Genomic DNA, 23969 nt, shown 5'->3' on the forward strand with positions numbered 1-23969 from the left:
AATTCCAAATTGTCTATTCTCTGTCCGACAGGAAACTCGCATTATTAAGCAGTTGCTATGTCCCTGGCATTAGGCTAAGTTCTGCCATTGGCAAAAACAGTCCCTGCCCTCCAGGCAAATAATCATATAGAGAAGAGACACAGGTGTCCCCACTAGTCTTTAGTACAGGTCTGTGAAAAGCCTACCACTGCACTACGATTTTTGGGACACTGTAGAGTACATTGGAGATGATCTGAGGGGGACGGCATCAGTGTTGAGGTCCAAGAAAAACTTACTGTAGAGGGCAGGATGGGAACTGATATCATTGAAGGAAACCAGGAGGCAAAAGTGAGGAGGGAAGACATTCCCAAGCATTGTCAAGCCTTTTCTGACAAATTATTTGAGGGTCCCCAGTGAGGGGCAGGGAAAATAAGAGAGAACAAAGTGGGGGCCAGGAGGACTGAGGCAGCTGATCACTGCCAAGGCAAGTGTATTGAAAGTTACATCTATTTTTATATGGGGAGAAAGCAAGCATGCATATTTCGGGGGTGCGTGGGGGGAAGAAGTGAATGTTGGAGGAACAAGAAAGGCCATGTTGCTGCATCATTGAGTGAGTCCAGTCAGGCAGTAGCATATGCCAAGCACCGTGTTAAGCTGGGGATACAAAGAGTAGGGAGAGTAGGGAGCTGACATGCCGATAACTAGGTCCAGACAAGACAGTACGGTGCAAATGGATGGCATTGCAGAGAAGGGGCTAGCAGCAGAGGGACTGAGAGCAGAGAATTCGAGGAAGCTAAGAGGAGAGAGGAAGCATCCCAGTTGTGGGGAGGATGACACAGAGTCGGGAAATGGAGTGTTATGTATGAGAAAAATGAAAGAGAAGACTCGGGTAGCCAGGCTGTAGGATGTGTGGACTGGTGGGCATGGAGGGACCAACTTGTGAAGGGATCTAAAAGCTAGTCGGGATTTTCTGACGGAATTCATTGAGTAGCAGTGTCAGGGCATGGCATGGCCGAATGGCACTTTGGCCAATGGAGGTTGGACTGGAGGGATGGGGAGGGACATGGCAGGGGGACCGCCCAGAAGGCCCTTTTGATAGTCCAGGTGTGAGGTGGTTGGCAGTGTCAGAGGAGAGGAGTAGCATATTTGTTGTGAGAATGATGACTCACATGTGGGAGGTTGCCGGGGCTTGTGGGTAACGGGGAGGGCTGTTTTGGATGGGGGTTTAAGATGTCTCCAGAAGGTCCAGCGTAGGACAGGCAGTTGGTACTGCAAACTGATCTGGAGGTCGGGAGAGGCGAGTAGTGGATAAACAGAGCCGAGAATCATCTGCAGACATGGGAGCCCATGGGACCTCGTGTAGAAGGAGGAGAGAAGGGGGCCTGGATAGACAAGGGTGGCAGCCATGAAGACAGAAGAGGAGATTGAGAAGGGTCAGCCAGAGAGATGGGAGGAGAACCAGGACAGAGGGATGTCCTGAAGCCTAGAAGGAGGAGAGGTCAAGGGGATGGGCATGAGGGCCCTTGGCATTGCAGAGCAGTTGAGGTGCACTGATAGACAATAAGATAGAAGAAAGGAAGCCAAGGTCCAAGTTGTTGGCCCAAAGGAGCAGAGCAAGACAGGCCAATGGCTATTGGGGGTGGGTGGATCAAGCGAAGGCTGGTTTTTAGAGTTCCGGATTGAGCCAGAGGCATGATTATAAGCAGCAGTAGGGAGAGAGCCAGGGGCCGGGAGAGAGGATGGAATGTGGTCCAGGTGCATGCTAGTCAATAAACATTAAGTGACTGCTACATGCCAGGCCCTGTGCTAAGCCCTGGGGATGCAAACAGACAAAAGAAAGACCCTGCCCTCGGGGAGCTTCTGTTCTAATGGGAGAAGACACAAAAAGAGGCTGATATGGATGGGGAGAGGGAAGGTACCTGGTGGGGATTCAGGGGACCTGACAAAGTCCGTAAAGGGCAGCTGAAGGAGATGAAGAGCCCGCCAGGGTGGCTCCTCCAGTGAAGATTCTGGGAGAAAATCTGCCTCCAGTCACAGGGAGGGGCCCCAGGGGCAGAAGCTACTGATGCCCGGATGGAGTTTTGAGGCCTAAAGGGATCTTCCCAGGATGAGGCTTCCTGAGCCATGATGGAGAAGACCAGAGGAGCACAATTGGCCAGCCCGAGTGCTCTCCTTCAATGGAGCCTCTGGGATGACCTCTCCAGAGCTGGGGTTTGGGGGCAACCAACAAACAGCTAACCCTCTTTTGCCCAATTAGTCCCCTCCCAAAACTTACAGCCAGGGACCAAGTCAAAACGAATCCCTACGTTGGCCATGTCTGAAAATGCATGTTTCATCGAGTCTGTCCCCGCACAGCAGCTGGGTAGGGGGCGTGTGCTCCTTTGGGTGGTCCTGGACATGGGCTCGGCCACTGAGTTTGTATTAAACGCTACGGGTCAGACACTGTCCTAAGTTATGGGCACGCAGATGAGATCATCCCTGCCCTTAAGTGGCTTATGTACTAATGGGTAGAAAGGCAACATCGAGCAGAAGATGAAGAGCATATTGGGAGGGACACGGCAAAGGCCTGCAGGAGGTGTCACTGGTGGCCTGGTCTCTGGCTAGATACCTATCAGAGGGGGTTGGGGGAGAGGAGTCAACAGTAGATTGCTAGTTTCCAGGGGTGGGAGTGCTCGAAGATCTGAGTAATAATGTGAGGTCCCTCCTGCACGCCGTTAAAATTCTTTGTGTTGGTTAATGGCTGGACACAGATTTTTTTTAAATTCTTTACTTTCTGTCTTAAAAGCTCTAAGAGAAATTTGATACAAAGATTTTTTTTTTCCATTTGACAACTTTCCTTCTTATCCTAGGTGCATTGTTTTTGTTTGTGCAGGAGCTTTTCAGGTTGAAGTTCCTTCTTCTGCTGTAAACACAGTATTAAGTTCCTTCATAATTACCTTGGGCAATTTTTTAAAGTGGCCTTGTTCCCTCTAAGCCTAAATTCTTTTTTTTTTTTTTTTTTAATTTTAAACCCTGACCTTCCATCTTGGAGTCAATACTGTGTACTGGCTCCAAGGCAGAAGAGGGGTAAGGGCTAGGCAATGCGGGTAAAGTGACTTGCCCAGGGTCATAGCTGGGAAGTGTCTGAGGCCAGATTTGAACCTAGGACCTCCCATCTCTAGGCCTGACTCTCAATCCACTGAGCCACCCAGCTGCCCCCCCCCCAAATTCTTGGCTTAGTACTATACCAGTTAAATGAACTTCTCTCCCTTAGCCCTTCTTGTTCCATGATCCCTTCCTCTCCCCTCCTTCAGCCAGTGCTGCTCTTTAGTTTTTCAATTGTAGTTGTTGTGCCCCTTTCCCAAAAGGATTTCTCTCTCTCTATCCATCTCTTTCTGCTCTCTCTTTGCTCCATATTCTTCCAGGTCTCCAAACTCCCAAACCAGGCTCTCCTCTTTGGTGCTTTCTGTCACTGATCTACACCCTCTCTAGTCCTTCCTCCCCAGCCCATCTTTGTCTGGAAATTTCTCCCACTGAACCAATTGCCAGTTGCCTCCAACTCTCTCCACTCTTCTCCCAGGAGAAGTAGACTTGAGGCACCAAATCCCCCAGACCTCAGCCATCTCTTCTCACCTAGAGGAGCCTTCAGCAATGGAAGCCCCTGTCTCCCTCCCTCCCTCCCTCCCTCCCTCTCTTCCTCTCTCCCTCCCTCCCTCCCTCCCTCCCTCCCTTCCTTCCTTCCTTCCCTTCCTCCCTCTCTTCCTTCCTTCCCTCCCTCCTTTACTTCCTTCCTCCCTCCGTCCCTCCCTTCCTTCCTCCCTTCCTCCTTTCCTCCCTCCCTCCCTTCCAACCTCCTTTCCTTCCTCCCTGCCTTCCTCCCTCCCTCCCTTCCTTCCCTCCCTCCCTTCCTCCCTCCCTCCCTCTCTTCCTCCCTGCCTTCCTCCCTCCCTCCCTCCCTCCCTCCCTCCCTTCCCCCCTTTCAGCCTCCTTCCCTGGAAGTTCTCTTTCTGACGCCACAGAGGTCCTCTTCCCATCACGGCTAGCCCTTGACTTGACCTAGTACATCTCTTACTCTCCTCTAGTACCCACTCCATGGTGTAGCCCTGCAAAAGAAGCAGGTAGGGCATCACAAGATTCCGCCCTGAGGGTCAACTAGGTAGCACAGGGGATAGAAAGAAAGCCTGGTGGCGGAAGGAACCTGGTTCAAACCTGGGCCTCGGATGCTTCCTAGCCGTGTGACCCTGGGCAAGTCACTTGACCCCCATTGCCTAGTCCTTGCTGCTCTTCTGTCCTAGTAAGGTGGAAGGTGAGGGCTAAAAGTAAAAGGATGCTCGCCTAAGCCTGGAGCTCGGCTCTCCTCCTCTGGCCAGCCCCGTCCCATCCCTCACACAGATCTCGTCTGCTTCTGCCAATGGGGACCTCCAGAATCAACACAGGATTAAAGCTGTTGGAGTTCTAAAAGCGCCAGCCACAGGCAGAGGACGGGAGAAGCGTCGCTGCGCCAGCAGAAGCAAAGCCAACGAGGAGGAAACAGCGACACCTGGTGGCCGGCTGAAGAGACGCTGGGGGGGGGGCTGCTCATCTCTCTGCCGCCGAGCGCCGACTCCACGCAGGGGGACGAAATATGCCAAAACTCGGAAAGGGAGGGACAGAACTTGTAGTAGCGAAGATGGCGACCTCACCCACCACTTGGAGGCTCCACAAATACCGGGCGGCTTCGTCAGTCCCATTTTACAGATGAGGAAGTTAAGGCAGAGGATGATGGTGTGTGCCAAGAAGAACACCTTCTCCAGGAAGCCTTCCCACCTCTAGTGCCTCCCCACTCTAGCTGGCTGCTCTGTAAATAGGTTGCTTTTGCTCTGAGGCCCCCATTAGATTGGGAGCTCCTCGAGGGTAGCCCTTCCTTTGGTCTTGTATCCCCAGGGCTAGCTCAGTGCCTGGCACACAGTAGGTACTCAAGTGATCAGGAGGCACTATTAGGCCTCACAAAGGCAGACTCCCGAGGAGCTGCTTGGGGGGGATGGGGCCCACATGCCTGGGATGCCATCCCATGGCATCTGGTGTGTTTTCCTTGCCTTCTGCCAACTACTCAGCCACATCTAGCTTGGAAAGTGGCGGTCCTGGGCAGACAAAATGGAATAGTGCTGAGGCCAGAGAGTAGCTCGGGGGCGGCTGGGTGGCTCAGGGGATGGAGAGCCAGGCCTAGAGAGGGGATCAAATCTGGCCTCAGGCACTTCCCAGCTGTGTGACCCTGGGCAAGTCACTTGACCCCCAGGGCCTAGCCCTTCCCGCTCTTCTGCCTTGGAGCCAACACACAGTACTGACACTAGGATGGAAGGTGAGGGCTTACAAATCTAAATGAAGATTTATTAGCACTTGGGCTTTCCAAAGGGCCAGCAGCTCTCCCTTCCCCACTGGGTGCCCCAGGACAAGGCGCTCGTCTTCCCCCCTCTCCAAGCTCCTTTTGGTGGGCTCGAAGTGCTTTGAGGGGAGCCATCTTCGCCCTGGAGTTGTTGCGCCCTCCCTGCTCGCTGCAGATCTGGCTGGCTCCCTTCCGGGTGTGGCAGCCCCGAAATCTGGCTCCTTCCACCCTGTTCCTGGACGAGGAGCTCCCGAGACCCCTTCGTCCTGGGAGGACGCGCAGGCTGCCTTCTCCGACTCCTCTCCACAATGGTGTCTCTGGGGCTCAGTCATTCTCCTTCCTCAATTACCCGGGAGAAGCAGTTCAAATATTCTCTTTCTGCCCCTGAGACGGCACGAATTTTGTTCTAGGTTATATCCAGGGATCACAGAAAACATGACCATATCCGGCACGCTCTGCGCTGACCTGACCTGTATTCGAGTTCCGGCTCTGAAAGTGGGCGGCACTTTTCCTCCGGAGTCCTTGGGGCTTGTCCTGTGGCTGAGAAGAGCTGCTCACCAGAATCCGTCCAGAGAGACCAGGGTGCTTGATGCTGTGTACAATGTCCTCCTGCTCTGCTTACCTCACCTTTCACAGGTTCATTTAAGACTTCCCAGGCTCTCCTGAAGCCGTGGTGGTCGCACACCACCGGATCTGGGCATTCTCCAAACGTGGGCATCCCTTCAGTTTCCAGGACTTTGCCAGCACAACAAGAGCTTTGGAAGTATTTTTGGGCAAACGAGCCCGTTTCCCCTTTCTTTGATCTCTTTGGGATACACGCCTAGCCGAAGGGTCTGCACAGGTTGATGGCTCTTTGAGATCATTCCAAATTGCTCTCAAACTGGTTGGACCCAAATATTTACAACTCCACCAACAATGTATTAGTGTCCCACTTGAAATGCCAAACGCTTAGTGCCGCTATTGGTTCTTGGCCTACGGTCTCTCTAAGGGAAGGGTTCCTTTTAGATCTGGGCTGTCTCTAGTGGCTTAGTCTAATCGCATGATTGAATTTCCTCGCAAAGAATCCAGGCCATGCACCGTAAATGCCATCCTGGCCTCATCTCGCTGCGTCTTTACTTTGTGGATGGTTTGTGTATAGAAGATGGTTCTTCTCCCCCACTGCCCTCTGCCGTCCTCTTCGTGCCGGCTTCCCCAGGTTTCGTGTTTGGATGTCAGCCGGAGGCGCAGAGCCCTCTTGGGGCCTCCCTGTCTCCCCTGGGGCATGAGGCAGCCTGGAACACATGGGGGCGCGCTGGGAGACTTGGCGCCTGCTCCGGCACTTCTGCCAGTCTGAGGGCGGGGAATGGCGGAGTCCATCCTGGGGCTTTCCGGAGTTCTCTTCCCGTCCTCTGGGCTGCTTCATGCCCCCCCCCGCCCCCCATCCCCGGAGCCCAGGGCACCCCGCTCCCTCCTGGCCCCTGGCTTGGAGCCTCCTCCTTTCCTAGTGCTCCAGTCACTTCCTCTGCGGCTCAGGGGCCGCCCCCTAACTCAGGGCGTGGATCTCTGGAAGGAGGGAGGCTGGGGGTGCGGGAGGGGCGGGGCACTTCTGGGAGGACGTGCGCAGTGTCTATTACCCCAACCCAAGCGGCTGCTCCCATTGGTTAGACCTGAGGGGAGGGCCGTGCTCAGAACTCCAGTCCCTATGTCAGCTAGGGCCAGGGCACGCCATGGACTACCTACCGCCCGGGGCTTAGAGGGGTCAGTCAGGTCCGGGATGAAGCAGTGAGCATTTATTAAGCGTCTACTGTATGCTCCCCACCCTCCTGCCCCTTACTGCCCACGTGGGGGAGAACTGCACTGCACATGCCCACAGGTGCAGGGATACCAAACATGGGACATGGCCGGGACAAAGGCTTGGAGATGGGAGATGGAGAGTCACGGCAGCAAGAGCCAGGAGGCCTGGCTGGCTGGACTATTTAACTGTAAGCAGGTGGCAGTGGATAGAGCGCAGGGATTGGAATCTGGAAGGCTCATCTGCCCGAGTTCAAATCTGGCGTCTGATGGGCGCTGAGACCCTGGGAAGTCACTCCAGCGTGTCTATTCACTGGCCAAATGGACAAAGGCAGGTTGGGGAGTCTCCGCCCTTGGATTTAGCCTATGCAAAGGCACACTGGCCTAGGCACAAAGCACCCCTCCCCCATCCAGGGGTCCGGACTTTCCAGGTGAGGAGGAGTTGGCAGTGCTGGCTTTCACCAGGGCTTTGTGTTTCCAACACTTTCCTCTGGGGCGCTTCCTGTCTGCTGCCCCTGATGGCGGCCGGCTGGCTGCAAGTGCCGCGGATGTGCGAAGGAAAAAGCTGCCTCTCGGGTCTGCCTGCCACACCGGGCCAGGTGCTGCTTCACGGTCCGTTGTGGAATCTGGAACTCGGCATCTCCACCGGCTTCGGCCAGGGCAGCCCCCGCGCTTCCCCTCCAAGTGCTCCCACTCGGCTCCCCTCATTCCCCCCCTCCCTGAAGCCAGGATTTCCCGAGGGAGCCGGTGAGCCATGACCGTCCGTGGACGTGCCTTCCCCGGGCTCTGAGCCTTTTCTCTGGCCGGCCCCTTCGATGGCCTTCCCTGCCCCGATGCTCACCTCATGCCTCCCCGTAGGTCAGGGTTCTTGTCTCGCTCTAGAATGTCCGTGGAGGGCGGGGCTGCCTTTGCTTCTCTGCAGAGCGCCTGGTAAGGGCTGTGCACCCAGCAAAAGCTCCAGCCTGCCTCTGGTGTTGGGCTCCCGAGGGGGGTTCCAGCTCCCAGAACGCCCGCACTCCAGACCCTTTTCCACCTCAGCTCCTGTGCCGGCCAGCCAGAACTGCTCTTCTGCGGGGAATCGCTGCTGCTATGCCCTGAGGTCCTCGAGCAGCTGGCCTGCCCGTTGTCCAGCAGGGCCTTCTGCCTTGGCTCACCTCAACGTGGAGGCTGCCATTGAAGGGGGGCAGAAATGCCCTTCGCTCCCGAATGGCCTCAGGGACACTCCCCTGCAGGGCTGCTCTACCCAGAAGGCTGGTCCAGGTTGGCTAACTTCCCAGTGAGGCCGTAACTGCCCCACAGCCGACCGGCAAGGGGCAGAAAGCCTCCTGGGCACTCCAGCAACCCTCTCCGGCTCACAGCCTGAATTTCTAGTTACCGGTTCATTCCTGAAGTTGGATCTGGGGCTTGAACCCTTTTTTAAAGTAACTTTGGGTTTCCTTTGGTGAAAAATGGCAGCCATTGGCTTGCTGCTCTCAAGCTCCTTGACGAAGCCAGTGGCAGCCGGGAATCAGGGAGCCAAGGAAGGTTGTGGGACAGGAGAGTCCCTGGGCAGCATTGCTCTCGTTTATCTTCCGGGCCCCATGTTGAGTCGGCGCAGCGTCTAAGGGCTGTCTGAAACCCTCTGGGGGTTCGCTTCACTGATGGTAACACGGAGTCTCACACTAGTCCCCACCCATGGCCTAGTGGCCAGGATGGTCCAGAGCTTGTGATCAAGCACTTGGGCTGTGCGGGGCACGTGCCAACACACGGGGATACGAGTGCCGGCAGAAAGAAAGCCTCTGCCCTCGAGGAGCTTCCAGCCCGATGGACGAGGACCCCGAGGGGCTCCCCAGGTCCACACAGCACTTGTGAGTTTGGATCTGGCCTCGGCCACTTGAGCCCCCCGAGAAGCCCTTATCCAGCGTCTGCCCGGTGTGGCCTCTAAGAGAGGGAAAAGGGTCACGGACTCCCGGCGAAGGGGCAGTTAGCAGGGCCAGCCGGGTTTCCCTCGTTGGGTGAAAGGGGAGGCGGGAGGAGGCCCCCATCCCCTGACCACGAGGCCCAAAGGCCTCCCCAGGGGTGCTGGGAACCTCCCGGGGCCAGCGGGCCGACGAGCGGCATCTCCTGCACGCGGCCGTTCGGTGGCTCTTCGGAAGGCGAGACCGAGTATCTCGCCCAGTTCCACAGCGCGCGGGAAGAAAAGAGCAGCCCATGTGGACGACGAGTCAGGCCAGCCAAGACGTGTTTATTAAGCTGGGGGACACGAGGGCAGCCCCGGCGCCTGCCCTCGAGGAGCTCCCAGGCTAACAGGGAAGCATGCAGACGTCTATGTACAAGCAGGCTACAGACAGGCCTGTTGATCTCCCTCAGTCACGGCCCTCGCATCCGGCTCTTCGCGACTCGGTGGGCCACACAAGGTTTGGGCCATTTTCTTCTCCGGCTCATTTCACAGAAAGGACCTGAGGCCAAGGGGGTCAATGACCTGCCTGGGGGCCCGAGGCTGGATTGGAACTTGGGACAGCAGAGAGAACCCCAAGCATAGGGAGGCAGCAATGGGGAAATGCTTCTCTTAGAGGGGTGGTTTGGCTGGGGCTTGTGGGAAGGAGGCAGAGACGCAGAGGGACAATTCCGGGCACAGAGGCAGCCATGCGGAGGCGGAGCGTCCGGGGCCAGGAAGGACGCGCAGGAGAGGACGGCTCCGGAGGATTCTGTCCTTGAGCTTGGAGGCGGCAGGGGGGCCCTGAATGGAGGGTGGACGGCAGTGGCGGCAGAGCGGCCCACGGCCATTCCAACAGTCCGCTGTGCCAGGTGGGGGCGGCCAGAGCCGGACACGACGGGCTTCGGTAACCCGGAGAAGCGGGAGGCAGTGCCTGGAGCGGAGCCTGGGCCCCTGGAAGGACTGCTGTGACCCCCACGGCCATGAGACGTCCCGGCGGCGGCTGGAGATGGGACGCTGGAGGTCAGGCCTGCCCACGCAGGTCTGGGGGTCGCCGGCGTCCAGGGAGGAGAGGGCTCAGGACGGGGCCAGGACGCCGACCAGAGCCAAGAAAGGACAGCGTCAGCGAGAGCCGGGAAGGGCCCCCGCCAGGGTCCGAGGCGGCAGAGAAGTCAAGGATGGAGGCTGAGAAAGCGCGAGCAGTTTGGCCCAAGGCAGCAAGAGTGAGGCAGCCTGCTGCGGACGGCCTTCGTCTGGTGGCGGAGGGACGGGGACGCCTGCGAAGGAGCAGCCAGGAGAGCGGGCTAGAAATGGCCGAGCCGGGGGCGCTGGGAGGCCAGCCAGGAAGGGCTGGGCGCAAGGACGGGCCCAGCAAGAAGAGTCCCCGTGAAGCCAGGGTGGAGGAGACGGGCCGGACGCGCCGACGGCCTGCTTTCCGCTGCTGCTTTCGGTAAAGCGTGCGCCGAGGCTCTCCGCGGAGGGTGAGCAACGGCCGATGGGAAGGACGGAAACCTGGAGGCGCTGCTGGGCTGCTCGGGGGAGGGAGTCGGCGAGGGCCCCCGTGAGGCCGCCGCGCCTTGTTGGCAAGGTTTTCCCAGAGCGAGCCCGTCTGTCTCTTCCCTGCAGCCCTCCAGGCTCTCCTCCCCTCCCCGAAGCCGGCGCGGCGTGGGGCGAGGCTTGGGAAAGACTGCAGGTGTGCCAGGGCTCGCCGCTGTACGAGGGAAGGGGAGAAGCAGCGCACAGCCAGGAAGCCGGATGCTCCTTCCGTGGCTGCTGCCTCACAGAAGTATTCAGGGCAGTCCATTACCGCGTCCCGGTGCTGGCTGCTGCTGGCTCCTCGGGGACCAAGGATCGGGGGGCCCCGAGTGCGAATGGTGACACGGGAGGCATCCTGGGGAACTCTGCCAAAGCCGTCTGGCTGGGCGGCCTCCAGCCGCAGCGTTCCCGCTCAGCGAAGGCCCTGCCAAGTGCTCTCGGGCCTGCCGCCCTCTTTCTCCCGCACCTCCTGCTTCCCCCTGGCCCTCTGCCGCGTGGAGCTCTTCTTCCACGCCTGCCTCCTTCTCTCCATGGCCTTCCAGTCATTCTCGTCAGGGCCGCCCGCCACCACCGGCCCTTCTCGTGCAGCCTCCCCAGCGGGTGCCCAGACCTGTGTCCTCCCCCCAAGGCTCGGCCCAAGGGCCTCCCCCCAGGAGCCCCTAACCTGCTTCCCCGGGGCAGTGGCCTTCTGCATCTGCCTCCACAGGGCGAAGGGGCCTGGGAGGCCTCTCTGCCCCTCATCGGGAATCCTCTCCGCGGCCCGCTTTAGGCCAGCTCGAATTTAGAAGCCGAAGCGGCCTCTGCAGCCCCACCCCCCCGTCTCCCCCCTCCGAGGCAGGCCAACAACAGGACGTGGCCTTCCTGGAGGCGGGGGACGGGGGGGTCCGGCACTGCCAGGGACCCGACAAAGGCACGCCGGGAATTGGGCCGAACAACAGGCCCGCCAGCACTTCCACGTACCAGCCTTCCAAGCACCCCAGAGGCGACGAGCGGGAAGAATCGCAGAAACGACACACTCCAAGATCAGGCCCCGTTTGGAGGGATACTGAGGACTATCAAGCTAGCAGCACGCAAGGCCTCCGAAAGCTTCTGCTCCACCCCGTTCCCGTTTCACAGGTGACAAAACAAGCCCCGACGGTGACTTGCCCAAGGTCACAGCTAGTAAAGGGGCAGAAAGGGGGGACTTGGCCCCTGCTCTCCTGAAGCCAACGGGCCACAAATGTCCACGGAGAGCCTTGAGATTTCCACTCGAAAAAGAAACGAGAGCCAAGGTGGGCTCGGGGAGAGCAACCAGCTTTCTCCCTGGGAGCTGGCAAAGAAGACAAAGAAGGGGATACACGATAAAGGAAGAAGGCCAGCAGGACGGAGAGCGAGGGGCGAATCCACACTAGCTCTGACTAGCTACTGGGTCACAAGCACATCCTCCACGTCTCCCCTACCCTGCAGGTCTGCTGGAAAGGATTATACAAGCCGTGCTCTTGGGGCAGCAAAGAGGCTCTCCTTGATGAGAAGAGATTAGTGAAAAGAAGACGGCGATCGTCACTGTTGGGTAGCTGCTAAAGGCAGAGAAAGACTTGGCTTGATCGAGGAGGAGGCTCCTCAGCGAGCTCTGGGAGATCAAAGCAGATGGGACAGAAAGAAGATTGCAAGGCTTGGAGACACACCAGGGAAGTCACAATCTCCAAGCCCTGGTTTCCGCATCACAAAGTAGAAACGCTGTCAGTAGGCTTTGGGGGATGGAGAGCCGGGTTGGTGTAGGACAGGATCAAGGTTGTTTCGCTCATTTGACTAGTGGGCATATTAGAGGAGGCATCTGGGGATAGCCTGGGGCTGGACTTAGCCCCTCTTGGAACCCATCTGGAGGACACTGTCCAGCTTGGGTGATGGGGAATCAGTGTGAGGATACTGACAAGCTGGAGAGCATGCAGGGGACAGCAGTCTGGTCACCGGATCCTGGGCTCGGGGAATTGGGGAGTATGAGCAATAGCTTCACGTGTTTGTGCAATAGGGGGACACGGTACATCTAGTCAGGGCCTTTTTTCTGCTCAGCCCTATGGGTCAGGTCAGAAACCAGAGTAACAGGAGGAGGCTGTTCAGGAATGGAGTGCATCAAGAGAAAATGGTCCCCACCCCCTCAAGGGCTCTTCCAGCAAAGCACGAATGACCACTTGGTGAGATTATTGTAGAAGGTGTTCTTATCCAGGTAGAAGATAGACTTTTGGACATTAGCATTGAGACTCTAACGGGGAAAGCATTTTCATTTTGTTTTATATGCTCTAGCTAAGGTTCTTCTGAGAATAAAGACTGGACCACATTGGGCCCAGTCAGCCATGCTTCTACTTAGATGAGCCCATGATTTTTTTTTTTTTGGTCACTAAAAGGAGTAAGAGAAAGCAATTGATATTACTAAGAACTGTGTAAATGTGAAATTGAAGAAATCAGCTCAATTTAGATAGATTTAATTTTGGGGGGAAATGGGGCAAAGTCATCTGCTGTAAGAGGAGACACTAGGGAAGATGGGAGGCTTGAGGCTCAAGAAAGGAAATGGTCTGGAATATTCACTAGGGGACAGGAGACACTGACTTGCTTCAACTCTAAGATTTCCTTTGGTATAAGTTCTCTGGTCTGGCTGAAATCCTCATGTTTATTACATTCATAGGGTTCCCCCTTCCTACGGCTTCTCTCCAGCTTGTGTAGGGTACTGCTGGGTGAGGTGTTTACTCAGGCAGAGGGCATTTTCACAGATGTTGCATTCATGAGGTCTCTCTCCAGCATGAGTTCTCTGATGTCGAATAAGCTGTGAGCTCTGGCGGAAAGTCTTCCCACACACGCTGCATCCATAAGGCTTCTCTCCAGTGTGAATTCTCTGATGCTGTATAAGTCCTGCGCTCTGACGGAAGGCCTTCCCACACTCGTTACATTCATAAGGCTTCTCTTCAGTGTGAATTCTCACATGTTCAGTAAGCCTTGTTCTCAGGCGGAAGGCCTTCCCACACTCAGTACATTCAAAAGGTTTCCCTCCACTATGAATTGTTTGATGTCGAGTAAGTTCTATGCTCCGGCGGAAGGCCTTCCCGCATTCACTGCATTCATAGGGTTTCTCTCCAGTATGAATTATCTCATGTCGAGTAAGGTGTTTACTCTGTTGGAAGGCCTTGCCACATTGATTACAAATATAAGGTTTCTCTCCGGTATGAATTATCTGATGTCGAATAAGCTGAGAGGTCTGGTGGAAAGTCTTCCCACATTCATGACATTCATAAGGTTTTTCTCTGGTATGAATGATCTGATGTTGAGTCAGCTGTGAGCTCCGGCGGAAGGCCTTTCCACATTCCTTACATCCATAAGGTTTCTCTCCAGTGTGAATTCTCTGATGGACAGTAAGCCAAGACTTCTGCAGGAACGTCTTCCCACATTCATTACATTCATAAGGTTTCTCTCCGGTGTGACTTCTCTGATGTTGAGTAAGCCCTGTGCTTCGGTGAAAGGCCTTCCCACATTCTTTACATTCATAAGGTTTCTCTCCTGTGTGGATTCTCTGATGTACAAGGAGTTGTGAGCTCTGGCGGAAAGCTTTTCCACAGTCATTACATTCATAAGGTTTCTCTCCAGTATGGATTCTCTGGTGTTGTGTGAGCCGTGAACTCCAGTGGAAGGCCTTCCCACATTCTTTACAAACATAAGGTTTCTCTCCAGTATGAATTCTCTGATGTACAGTAAGCTGGGAGCTCTGATGGAAGGCTTTCCCGCACTCATGACACTCATAAGGTTTCTCTCCAGTATGAATTTTCTGATGTTGCATAAGTCCCGCACTCTGGTGGAAGGCCTTTCCACATCCATGACATTCATAAGGTTTCTCTCCAGTATGAATTCTCTTATGGATAGTAAGTTGGGAGCTCTGGCGGAAATCTTTTCCACATTCACTACATTTATAAGGTTTCTCTCCAGTATGAATTCTCTGATGTCCTGTAAGCTGTGAGCTACGGCGGAAGGTTTTCCCACATTCATTACATTCAAAAGGTTTCTCTCCAGAATGAATTGCCTGATGCTGTGTAAGTCCCGCACTCTGGTGGAAGGCCTTCCCACATTCATGGCATTCATAAGGTTTCTCTCCAGTATGAATTCTCTTATGGATAGTAAGTTGGGAACTCTGGCGGAAGGCCTTCCCACAGTCATTACATTCGTAAGGTTTTTCTCCGGTGTGAATTCTCTGGTGGACAGTAAGTTCTGTGCTCCAGCGGAAGCCTTTGCCACATTCATTACATTCAAAAGGCTTTTCTGCAGCATGAATTAGTTGATAGTCAATAAGCCCTGAATTATAATCAAAGGGTTTCCCACATTCATTAAACTTGGAAAATATCTTCTTCAGACAGATTCGATGATACCTTCTTCGGCCTGGCTGGAGCCTTAAGTTCTTTCTGTGGGTATCATGTTTATGAAGACTCCGTTCCTTATTGTCATGCTGACCCTCTAACCTTGCAGTATATGCTCCAGCTTTTCTGAATCTGGAGATACAAGGCCCATCCTTTGGGAGGCCTTCACAAGATGCTTCTTCCATAGAAAGATCCAACTTTGGAACTGACTCATTGGTTTCAGACCTAGTGTCTTCATCTGAAAGAAAATACAAATATATAAATAGCCCCCATTCTTCCAGCTTCTGTCTCATCCAATTCAAGTTAAGGAAAAATGTCTAAGTATCTGATATGTCCCAGGAATCATGTAAGTGCCAGAAAAAAATGTTCTTCCATTGAGAAAAATGATTGTTAAACTCAATAAAAATACGACACTATGCTTTTAGGGATGCTAAGAGGAACATTTCTTACAGACCTTTGAGCTACAAATATAGAAATGGTCATGATCACCAGACACAGCTCATGCACAATCACTCATTTGCTTACCTTAGACAAAGCTTTCACCAGCAAAGTACCATTCCCAGTGTGCCAGGCGTATCCATCATTACACTTTCGAAAGGAGAACCTACCTCAGCTTCACTTTCTGACTAGCTCAAAGTCACAATGATCCCATCTCTGGACGCCTTTGCCCTTTTGGCAGGCTCCCAACTTCCAGTCTCTCCTCTGATCTATTCCAAATGGCTGATCCAGGATGAAGAGGCCAATGCTGGGAGAAGGCCACTTCATTCAAGGTGAAAAATGAATATTTCATCATCAGGATCAAGGATTGAAAGAGAGGAATTCTGAGGTCACCTCATCCAATGTATAGACAGGAAGACCGATGAAGCCCATCGAGGGCAGAACTTCCTCTACATACAGGCCTCTGAGCAAGGAGGTTCCCTCAAGCATGTGGAGGGGTTCTGCTATCTTTCTAAGAGCTGTCAAGAGGCCATATCAAACATCAAGGAGCCATGGCTGGGACTTTAATCCCACTCCTTCCCATGACAAGGCTAGCTCCATGTGTTATAATATTGTTAGAATTTGTTACAAAAGTATAATTGCGACCAGGGGAGCCTCTTCCTCTTAATCTCTCCAATGCTCAGTTCTGCAACTGGCACACAATAGGTGCTTTCTAAATACTCCTGGACCCATTTATAAGTGCTGCAATGAGAAGATGAGACTGACCCAAAAAAGGGAGTCCAACCCATTCTGAAAGGAAATTTCTTCATCTTAACTCAATCAAGTACTCAGCGAGCTCTACCCTTTTAACTCAGTCAGAAACATGTGAATCCTTTGATAAAAGTTTATATGCTCAGAGGAGGAGAGGTGGATCCCACAGACAGTATTAGGCAAATTGAAAGACTACTTATTGGTTTCTGTGAAGAAGGGGAGAGATAGGAAATGACTCGGAAAAAGGAGTATAAAAAGAGCCCAACATGGTCTGGATTCCATTCCTTTCCTGAAGTTTGGAGAGACTGGTCCCTTGGATCCTCCATTGGCCTGTGACTGGAGCTGGAGGTTCTTGGTGGAGTCCAGTGTCTCCTGGCTCTTTGGATTTCAGCTTCTACAACTTTGGATCAAGGTGAGATTCACTTTGGGATTCCCATTCCCAGTTTGGAGGCAGTAGGATTAGGGCTCAGAGTATTTTTATAGCTAGGGGATTTTTTTTCCTACCTCGTTCCTGTTTCCCACTTTTACTTTCTCTACCTCATTGTAAGTAAAAGCTGCTAACAGTCATTTTGACTTAAGGGATGTTTTATAAAGGGCGACCACAATATTACTTTTATGATTCTAATATTGAGTCAAGCCCAATTATAGTTCTTACAGTCCCTCTGACTCAGGCCAGGGCTACCCAACGTCAAACCCAGAGGGAGTCTCCCCTGTATTCCCTGTAATGCGGGCCAAGAACAGGTGCCCACGGACCTGTGAGGAGGGAGCCATCGGGGCACACAGACTTAACCGAAGACCCCTTCAAGAATGCAAAAGGAAACACGAGGAGACTCAAGGAAACTGGAAAGAAGAGAAAGAGCCCTGTGTGAAAGGCAGTAACCCAGCTGGGCCCGGAGGAGAGAGAAGGAACCGGACCTCCCTCCACCTGGGAAGGCTGCCACGCCCACCTATGTGCACACGATGGCTTGGTTTTGTTTAAGCATCTTTAAAGGGGGGAGGGGGTGGGAGACTGCCAGGATTGAATGAAGGAAGGTGGAAGTATGAATAAAAAGTTGAAATCAGCTCATTGAAAAGCTGCTGCCCAACTGCCAATACCCAGGATGGCTGCCCCAGGCCCCCGCCTGCCCGCCAAACAAACTGTCAGCAGATCTCAAGTACAGCGGCTGAGGAAGCCCGATTCCCCGTCCAGAGTGTTCTCCCAGCTCAGCGTTTCTGCCTTGTGGGAAGCCTGAAGGTTCCTTTGGAGACGTCCGACCGTCCCTCCTAGTTCCTGGCGTCTGGGGTCAAGCCCGCCATTCGAATGGCAGCTGCTGTAAGGGACAAACCCGAGGAGCCGCCTCCAAGGCCGGGGACTGTCCAGGTGGGACTCCGGCGAGCACAGGGCTGCCCGGTCCTTCCTCCGCGGCTCTCTGGCAGCTCTTCTCGGCCTTCCTCGCTGCATTTCCGGCCGCCCGTGCTTGTGGGGTCTCTCGGCTTCCTACCGTCCGCTCCGGGGTTCCATTTCCATCTGTCTGCAGGGGGCGCTGAATGGATCCGGGCCAGCCGTCGCCCCCCTCTAAAGTGTCCCCGCCGTGCCTCGAGCTCCCGGCCGGGCTGGTTCTTCCAGGCCCGTCCCACTCCGCCTCCCACGTCTCTTCCCTCACCCCGTCCGACCCCAACCCGGGCTTGCACCCTCCCGCTCTCCCTCCGCGCTCTGCCCCTCCTCTCTCTTCCAGCCGCTGCTCTCGCGAGGCTACAAACCACAGTCATCTGCCTCAAGAGCGGAGGGACGAGGCTCCCGGTGCAAAGGGGCTGTGCCCCGCCCCCACTCCAGTCCCCCAGGTAGGAGGGCCAGAGGCCGGGCAAAGTGGCTGCCATGGGCGGCGCCCGCAGAGCCCCGCCCCCGGGGCCCAGCCAGGAAACAGGCAGGACTGGAGGAGGATGACTGGGCCCAGCCCCGCCCCCTCTCCACTGCCCAGAGCCCCAGAGCCGACCCGACCTCCTAGGAGGCAGCCGGGGGAGAGGCTGGGGGGGAGGGGCCTGCAGCCGGGGCTCCTGAAGACCTAGAAGGCCTTTTCCTCCGACGGCTCCCTGGCTGTCCTCTTCCCCACCCGAAGGGGCCCGAGCAGGGACCGTCAGATTCTCCTGCTGCATCCCTGGGCCGGCACCACGCTTGGCACCCACAACGGCTGGGCCCTTCGGCGGGAGGTGCTGAGGGCTGAGCCGGGGCTCCAGGACTTGCCCAGGGCCTGGCGAGGGCGCCCACAGCTGACTTACCGCCATCTCTTTGTGGCCCGGGACTGGGTGCCGAGCACACAACTGGTGCTTAATAAATGCTGGCAGGCAGGCGCGGTGAGTCCGCAGCTTCCTGTCGGCCTGCACTGGGTCTGCACTCGCCCATCCAAAGTCCAAGAAGGGGACGAGGAAGGGCGGAAGCACTGAATGCCTCCCTTGACAAATGAACCACCGGAGCCTCGCCACAGCCCTGCCCTGGGAGCGGCTCTTATACCCATTTTACAGCTGAGGCCGCTGGAGGCGGAAGAGACACAACTTGGCCAAGGTCACACAAAGCCTTTCTGAATGTAGGCGAGGAGACCCGACACACGCCCAGAAGGGGTGGAGAGCCCCGAAGCGCCTAGAAGAAAACACACTGGGGCAGAAGTCTGAAAAGGAGAGAAGCCAAGAGAGCAATCAATGGCGCCAGCGGGGCAGAAAGGGGGCCCAGCAGGGCTGTGCCAGGGAAGGACAAGGGCAGGAGCTGCACTCTTTGGGGAACCTGACACAGCAGGGCCTGCAGGGAGAAAGCGGGAAAGCCAAGGAGCTGAGATGGCTCCAGGCAGGAGCAGAATGCCACAGAGCCCCTCTTGGCTCACCAGCAGCTGGTTCTCTGGAGGGCCTCTAGGGGGCACCACGGCCACAGAGTGGGACAGCTCATTCTCTTCTCCCTTCACCCTCCTTGGGCCAGGTCCAATGACCGCAGGTTCTGGGTTCCAATGTGACCTAAGACACTTCCTAGTGAGGTGACCCTGGACAAGTCACTTCACCCCCTTTACCCTGCCCTTGCCTCTCTTCTGCCTTGGATTCAGTACACAGATTTGATTCGGAGATGGTCGGGAAGGTTTGAAAAAAGCAAAGAAAATGGGGCAGAGGGAAACGGTGATTAACAATCAGAACTGGGAGCCGGCAGGTGAAGACTCGCTCATAGAATGAAAGAGGACCAGAGCATGTCAGAAAGCAGAATCCAGGAGAGGAAATCAATGGCCATCACTGCGGATGTGAATCTGGAAAAGGCGAGTTTGAAAGCCTTCCCGCCTGCCTTAGACTGGGGCAGCTATGCAGCACGTACATATATTTCTCACCTCTCAATAGCACCATCAATTAGGCCATAAAAACCTCACAAACAGATGCAAAAAGGCAGAAATATTAAATACATCCTTTATTGACCGCAATGAAACAAAACTAAATTCCATTAAGGGCCACTATAGAAAGGATTGTGTTTAATTAGAAATCTTGTACCTTTGGACTCCATCTCCCAGAATTCTTTTCTTGTCCCAAGAATCCTTTTCCCTTTGTTCACTTTGCATTTGTTATGGATGTGTATAATTTTGTGGCCCCTACCCCTTTTCCCATGTGGGAGGCTGGGTGAGCTTTCTCTGACTCTCTAGCCTTTTATTTTCCTTTTTGCTTCAAGGTATTATCAATAAATCTTACTAAATATCATTCTTGGAGTATTTTGATATTAACTTTTAAATCTACACTTGAAAATTCCTTCTGGTCTAAATAGATTGAAGAATTGGGGGATCAAAGAAATGATAGGCAACTTCGTTAAGGAGAATGGCAATAATTCAATGACCTCCCAGAGTTTGGGGATATGGCCATTGGCATCCTTAGGGGAAAGCAGGTATCTAGTCACTGTGATCAGCAGAAGTGATAAAGGACCAATCAATGAATTGGGCATGAAACTAAAACCTCCAGAAGTGGACACATTTCCTAGAATATCGAATATCAAAATGGAAGTTCTAAGAATCAAAGCAAAGGTGAAAAACTAAAAGGTAAAAAAAAGTGACTTAGAAAGGAGTGACGAACTGGAGGGGCTCCATGTGAACTGGGACGACCTCCAGGAAGTGACACAAGCAGAACCACAACATTGTACACAGAGATGGATACATTGTAGCATGATCAAATGTAACTGACTTCCCTACTAGCAGCAGTGCAATGACCCAGCACAACCCCAAGGGGCTGAGGGGAAAGAATGCAGCTGCTCTCCACACCCAGAGGAAGAACGGTGGGAGCGGAAATGCAGAAGAAAAACATAGGCTCGATCACGTGGTTGGATGGGGTTAGGGTTGGGGTTTTGATGTTAAAGTTTCCTCTACTGCAAACATGAACGACATGGAAATAGGTTTAGTACAATGATACACGGAGAACCCAGTGGAACCGCTTGTCAGCTTGGGGGGAGGGAAAGAGCCTGAATCACGTAACCTCAGAAAACTGTCTCAATTAGCCAATTAGAAAAAGAAAAGAAAAAGGTGAGTTAAGGAATAAAATGAAGGGCTGGGTTAAAGGGGGAGCCGTTAGCTAAGAGGAAGATCGATGAGCCAGAAACGGAAAAAGGCAAAGGAGCAACCAGTGAAGGACACAATAAAGCCGACAGCTTGAGTGGATCAGGCCAACTCAGCCGTCAAAGTGGGGCCTGAAATCATCTTAAAGTCAGGAAGGAAAAGGCCGACTCCCAAGTGAACTTGAGCAGCTGCTCAAAGACAAAGTGGCTCGACTAGTGTTTAGGGAGAAGGGGGGGAGGGGGGGCTGCCAGGACCCTCCTCTTCGGCCAACTCTAGAGCAGGGCCTTGAAGGGTTCCAGACAACAAGCACTGGTGAGAGCGCAGAGCTCAGGGAGGGGGGCCAGAGGGCTCCCTGCTGCCCAGGCTGCCTTGGGAGCCCACAGTGGCCGCAAAGAGAGGGAGAAGCCTGGCCCGCTCACTAAGAACCAAGAGGGGAAGAGCCCAGCTGGGGGGTAAAAGGAGCCCAGGCCAGAAGTGATCACTGAGCCAGGAGCAGAGCCACCTGGCAGTCACCCGGTGGGACGGGGAGCTCACTACTGGCCGAAATGCCTGAGCCAGGAGCAGAGCCACCGGGCAGTGACCCGGGCAGACGGGGAGCTCACTACTGGCCGAAATGCCTGAGCCAGGAGCAGAGCCACCGGGCAGTGACCCGGGCAGATGGGGAGCTCACTACTGGCCGAAATGCCTGAGCCAGGGAGCAGAGCCACCTGGCAGTGACCCAGCGGGACGGGGAGCTCACTACTGGCGGAAATGCCTGAGCCAGGGAGCAGAGCCGCCCGGCAGTGACCCGGGCAGACGGGGAGCTCACTACTGGCCGAAACGCGGGCGACAAGAGCTCCGACCACACAGTGGACGCAGAGGCGGAGCCTGGGGCCCAGGACAGCACAGAGAGATCAGATGCGGAGGAGCCCCGGCAGCCGCGAGAACAAGGGCCCGGACGACGCAGGAAAGCCTCGGGACAGCCCGGCAGAACCTTGCGGCCGGCCCGGGGGCCCCATGGCGGAAGGCGGGGCTCCGGAGCAGTGACCGGCCGGGGCCTCCCCACAGACCCCGGCCGGCCGGCTCCTCGATGGGGGACCCGCGCGCCCGCGCGCCCCGTGACAGGGGCCAGTGAAGGGCCGGCCCGCCCCGGGGAAGCGGCCGAGCAGAGCCGCCGGCACTCACCCGGGCCGCTGGCTGCGCGGAGCTCTGGGGCCGCCATCCACGGAGCCTCGCCTCGCAGCAGCTGCCCGATGACGGCGGGGCGGGACGCCACGAGTCCTGCGCGGTGGGGAAAGGGAAGCCGAGATTGGCTCCTGGGGAGGAGGCCGGCCCCCGCCCCGCCCCGCCCGGCACCCCCCGGCACCCCCCGGGGCGCGGCTCCTCACCCAGGCACACCAGGCTGCGGTAGTTCTCCAGCATCACCTCCCGGTACAGCTCCTTCTGCGCCGGGCCCAGGCGGCGCCACTCCTCGGCGGTGAAGTCCACGGCCACGTCCCGGAACGTCACGGGGGCCTGAAAGGCGGGGGAGGGGCCGGGCTGGGCTCGCACTCGCACCCGGGACCCGGGACCCAAGCGCTCCCCGAACGCCCCCTGGGGAGGCGCCCTCCCGCCCCCCGGCTCACCTGGGGGCTGCGGGGGGCCATCCTCACGGCCGGGCTGCCTCCACGGTCACCTGCGGCCTCCTGGGGGGGAGCGAAGGGGACACAAGGGGCCCCGGGACCGCGGGGAGCCCCGGGAGGGTCAGGCGGGGGGAGGCGCCGACCCCAAAGGGAAGGGGGCCCGGGGAGGGATCACAAGGGGGCGGGGCCCGCCTCCCCTCCCAGAGGATGAGGGGGTGCAGCAGGCGGCGGGGGAGGAGGTCCCGGCCGCCCCATTGGAGGCAGGAGCCCTGGCCCAGCCGTGGGGCGGGGCGGGGCATATGCAGGAGCCAATGGGGCCGCCGGAGGTGCGCGGGCGCAGCCCCGCCCCGGCGCACCTCCCTCCCCCGGACGCCCCGCCCCCTGCGCGCACCAGTCGCCGCCGGGCCCCCAGCCTCCGGCGCCCACTCACCCGGGCCTGGGACCTGGGATCGGCCTCCGGCGGTGGCGCGGAAGGGAAGAGCTAAGACTACCGCAAGCTCGCGCGTCCAAGATGTGGCTAGAGGTCGGAACCGGCAGTGACGTCCCGCCTGGGCCGCGGAAGCGCTGGCATCTCGCGAAAGGGCTTCTGGGGGTCGTAGTCCGTCTGGTCTGCGCGCGTTGTGCTGCCCCCTAGCGCTTGGAGCTCGCAGCGCTGTGGCCACTGTGCTCTGAGGGTCCAGCAAGCAGTCGGGGCCCTCCAGCTACGGAAATCCCCCTGGCTGACCGGATGGAGAAGATGCGGCAGGAGAAGGCTCCGGGAAGCGGCAGCCCGACCCCGAAGGGCCGCGGGGGGTAACCCCTCCAGGATGCCCGCAGACCCTGCCTCTCTCCACTCTCCATGGGCCGGAGCACCGGCCAAGATGGCGGCCGACCTCTGTGGGGCCCTCCGGGCACCGTGGCCCAATCTCCTGAGAGATGACAACTTCCTCAGCTCCCAGCGGGCGACGGTGGCCATCGTGGGCCGGGCACGGCTGGGAAATGAAGGCGCCCCTTGAATGGGGCCTGGGAGAGCTCTCCCGCCCTTCCCTGAGCACCCCTCTCCAGCCAGTGCCCAGCACCCGAAAGGACCACCAATGGCGAGGGGCAAAGATCTCCTCGATTCTCTTCAGAGGGCCTGCTGAGGCACTGCCCAGAATCCCACCCACAAGCCCAAAGGAACCCTTGCCCGCCCCAGCCCACTGCCTTGGGACGTGAGCTTCTCTGGCTTGGATTCGTGGGGACCCCGCGTGGGCCTCTCCTCCCTCCCAATCTCCACTGCTCCTGGCGGGAGGCACAGACCCCGCCCTGCGGCCAGTGGAGAGAGGAGATGGGCTGCTGCAGCCAGGGTTCCCGTAGAAGCCCTGCACAAGTCCTTCGGGGAGCGTCTGGGGCTCCTCTGCTTATCCCAAGTTCAAGAATCCTGGAATGGGACTGTTGACAAAGGAGGGCGCGTCTCCTCAGAGAGGATCATTCCTGGGGTGGTTCCGGCACGGCATGGCTGTGGGGCTCTCCTCCTTGGTGAGCATCTCACCTGCATGAAGGGCCGGATGGGGTGGCTGAAAGTTGGGCAGAGGAGAGATCAGATTCTTCCTGGCAGGAGCCCAGGGTTTCCCTTGGGACACCCCAACTCCAGGAGTGTTCAAAAAGGACAGGAAGTTCCTCCCTGATCCCTGCCAGAAACGTGCCCCTTGGACTTGGCATAGATATGCGCCTCCCAGGTCCCCTCTGGTAATCCAATCACCCCTT

The 23969-nt window shown here is 56.4% G+C and overlaps 1 protein-coding gene across 2 annotated transcripts; it reads right to left on the reverse strand.

Moving 5' to 3' along the window:
- Positions 1-9294: 9294 nt before the first annotated feature.
- Positions 9295-22783, reverse strand: LOC100012629 (zinc finger protein 420-like). 2 transcript variants are annotated; one of them, XM_056821182.1, is made up of 5 exons: positions 22675-22783; positions 22248-22307; positions 22011-22137; positions 21808-21903; positions 9295-15152 (listed from the first exon to the last, which is right to left on the reverse strand). In XM_056821182.1, exons 2-5 carry the CDS (start codon positions 22266-22268, stop codon positions 13213-13215), a joined length of 2184 nt encoding a protein of 727 aa, XP_056677160.1. In that variant the 5' UTR covers positions 22269-22307; positions 22675-22783; the 3' UTR covers positions 9295-13212. The 2 variants fall into 2 exon arrangements, with proteins under 2 accessions (XP_056677160.1, XP_056677161.1); XM_056821183.1 differs by lacking the exon at positions 21808-21903.
- Between the last annotated feature and the right edge of the window lie 1186 nt (positions 22784-23969).

Source organism: Monodelphis domestica, chromosome 3, assembly GCF_027887165.1.
Source record: "Monodelphis domestica isolate mMonDom1 chromosome 3, mMonDom1.pri, whole genome shotgun sequence".
Classification (NCBI taxonomy): Eukaryota; Metazoa; Chordata; class Mammalia; order Didelphimorphia; family Didelphidae; genus Monodelphis; species Monodelphis domestica.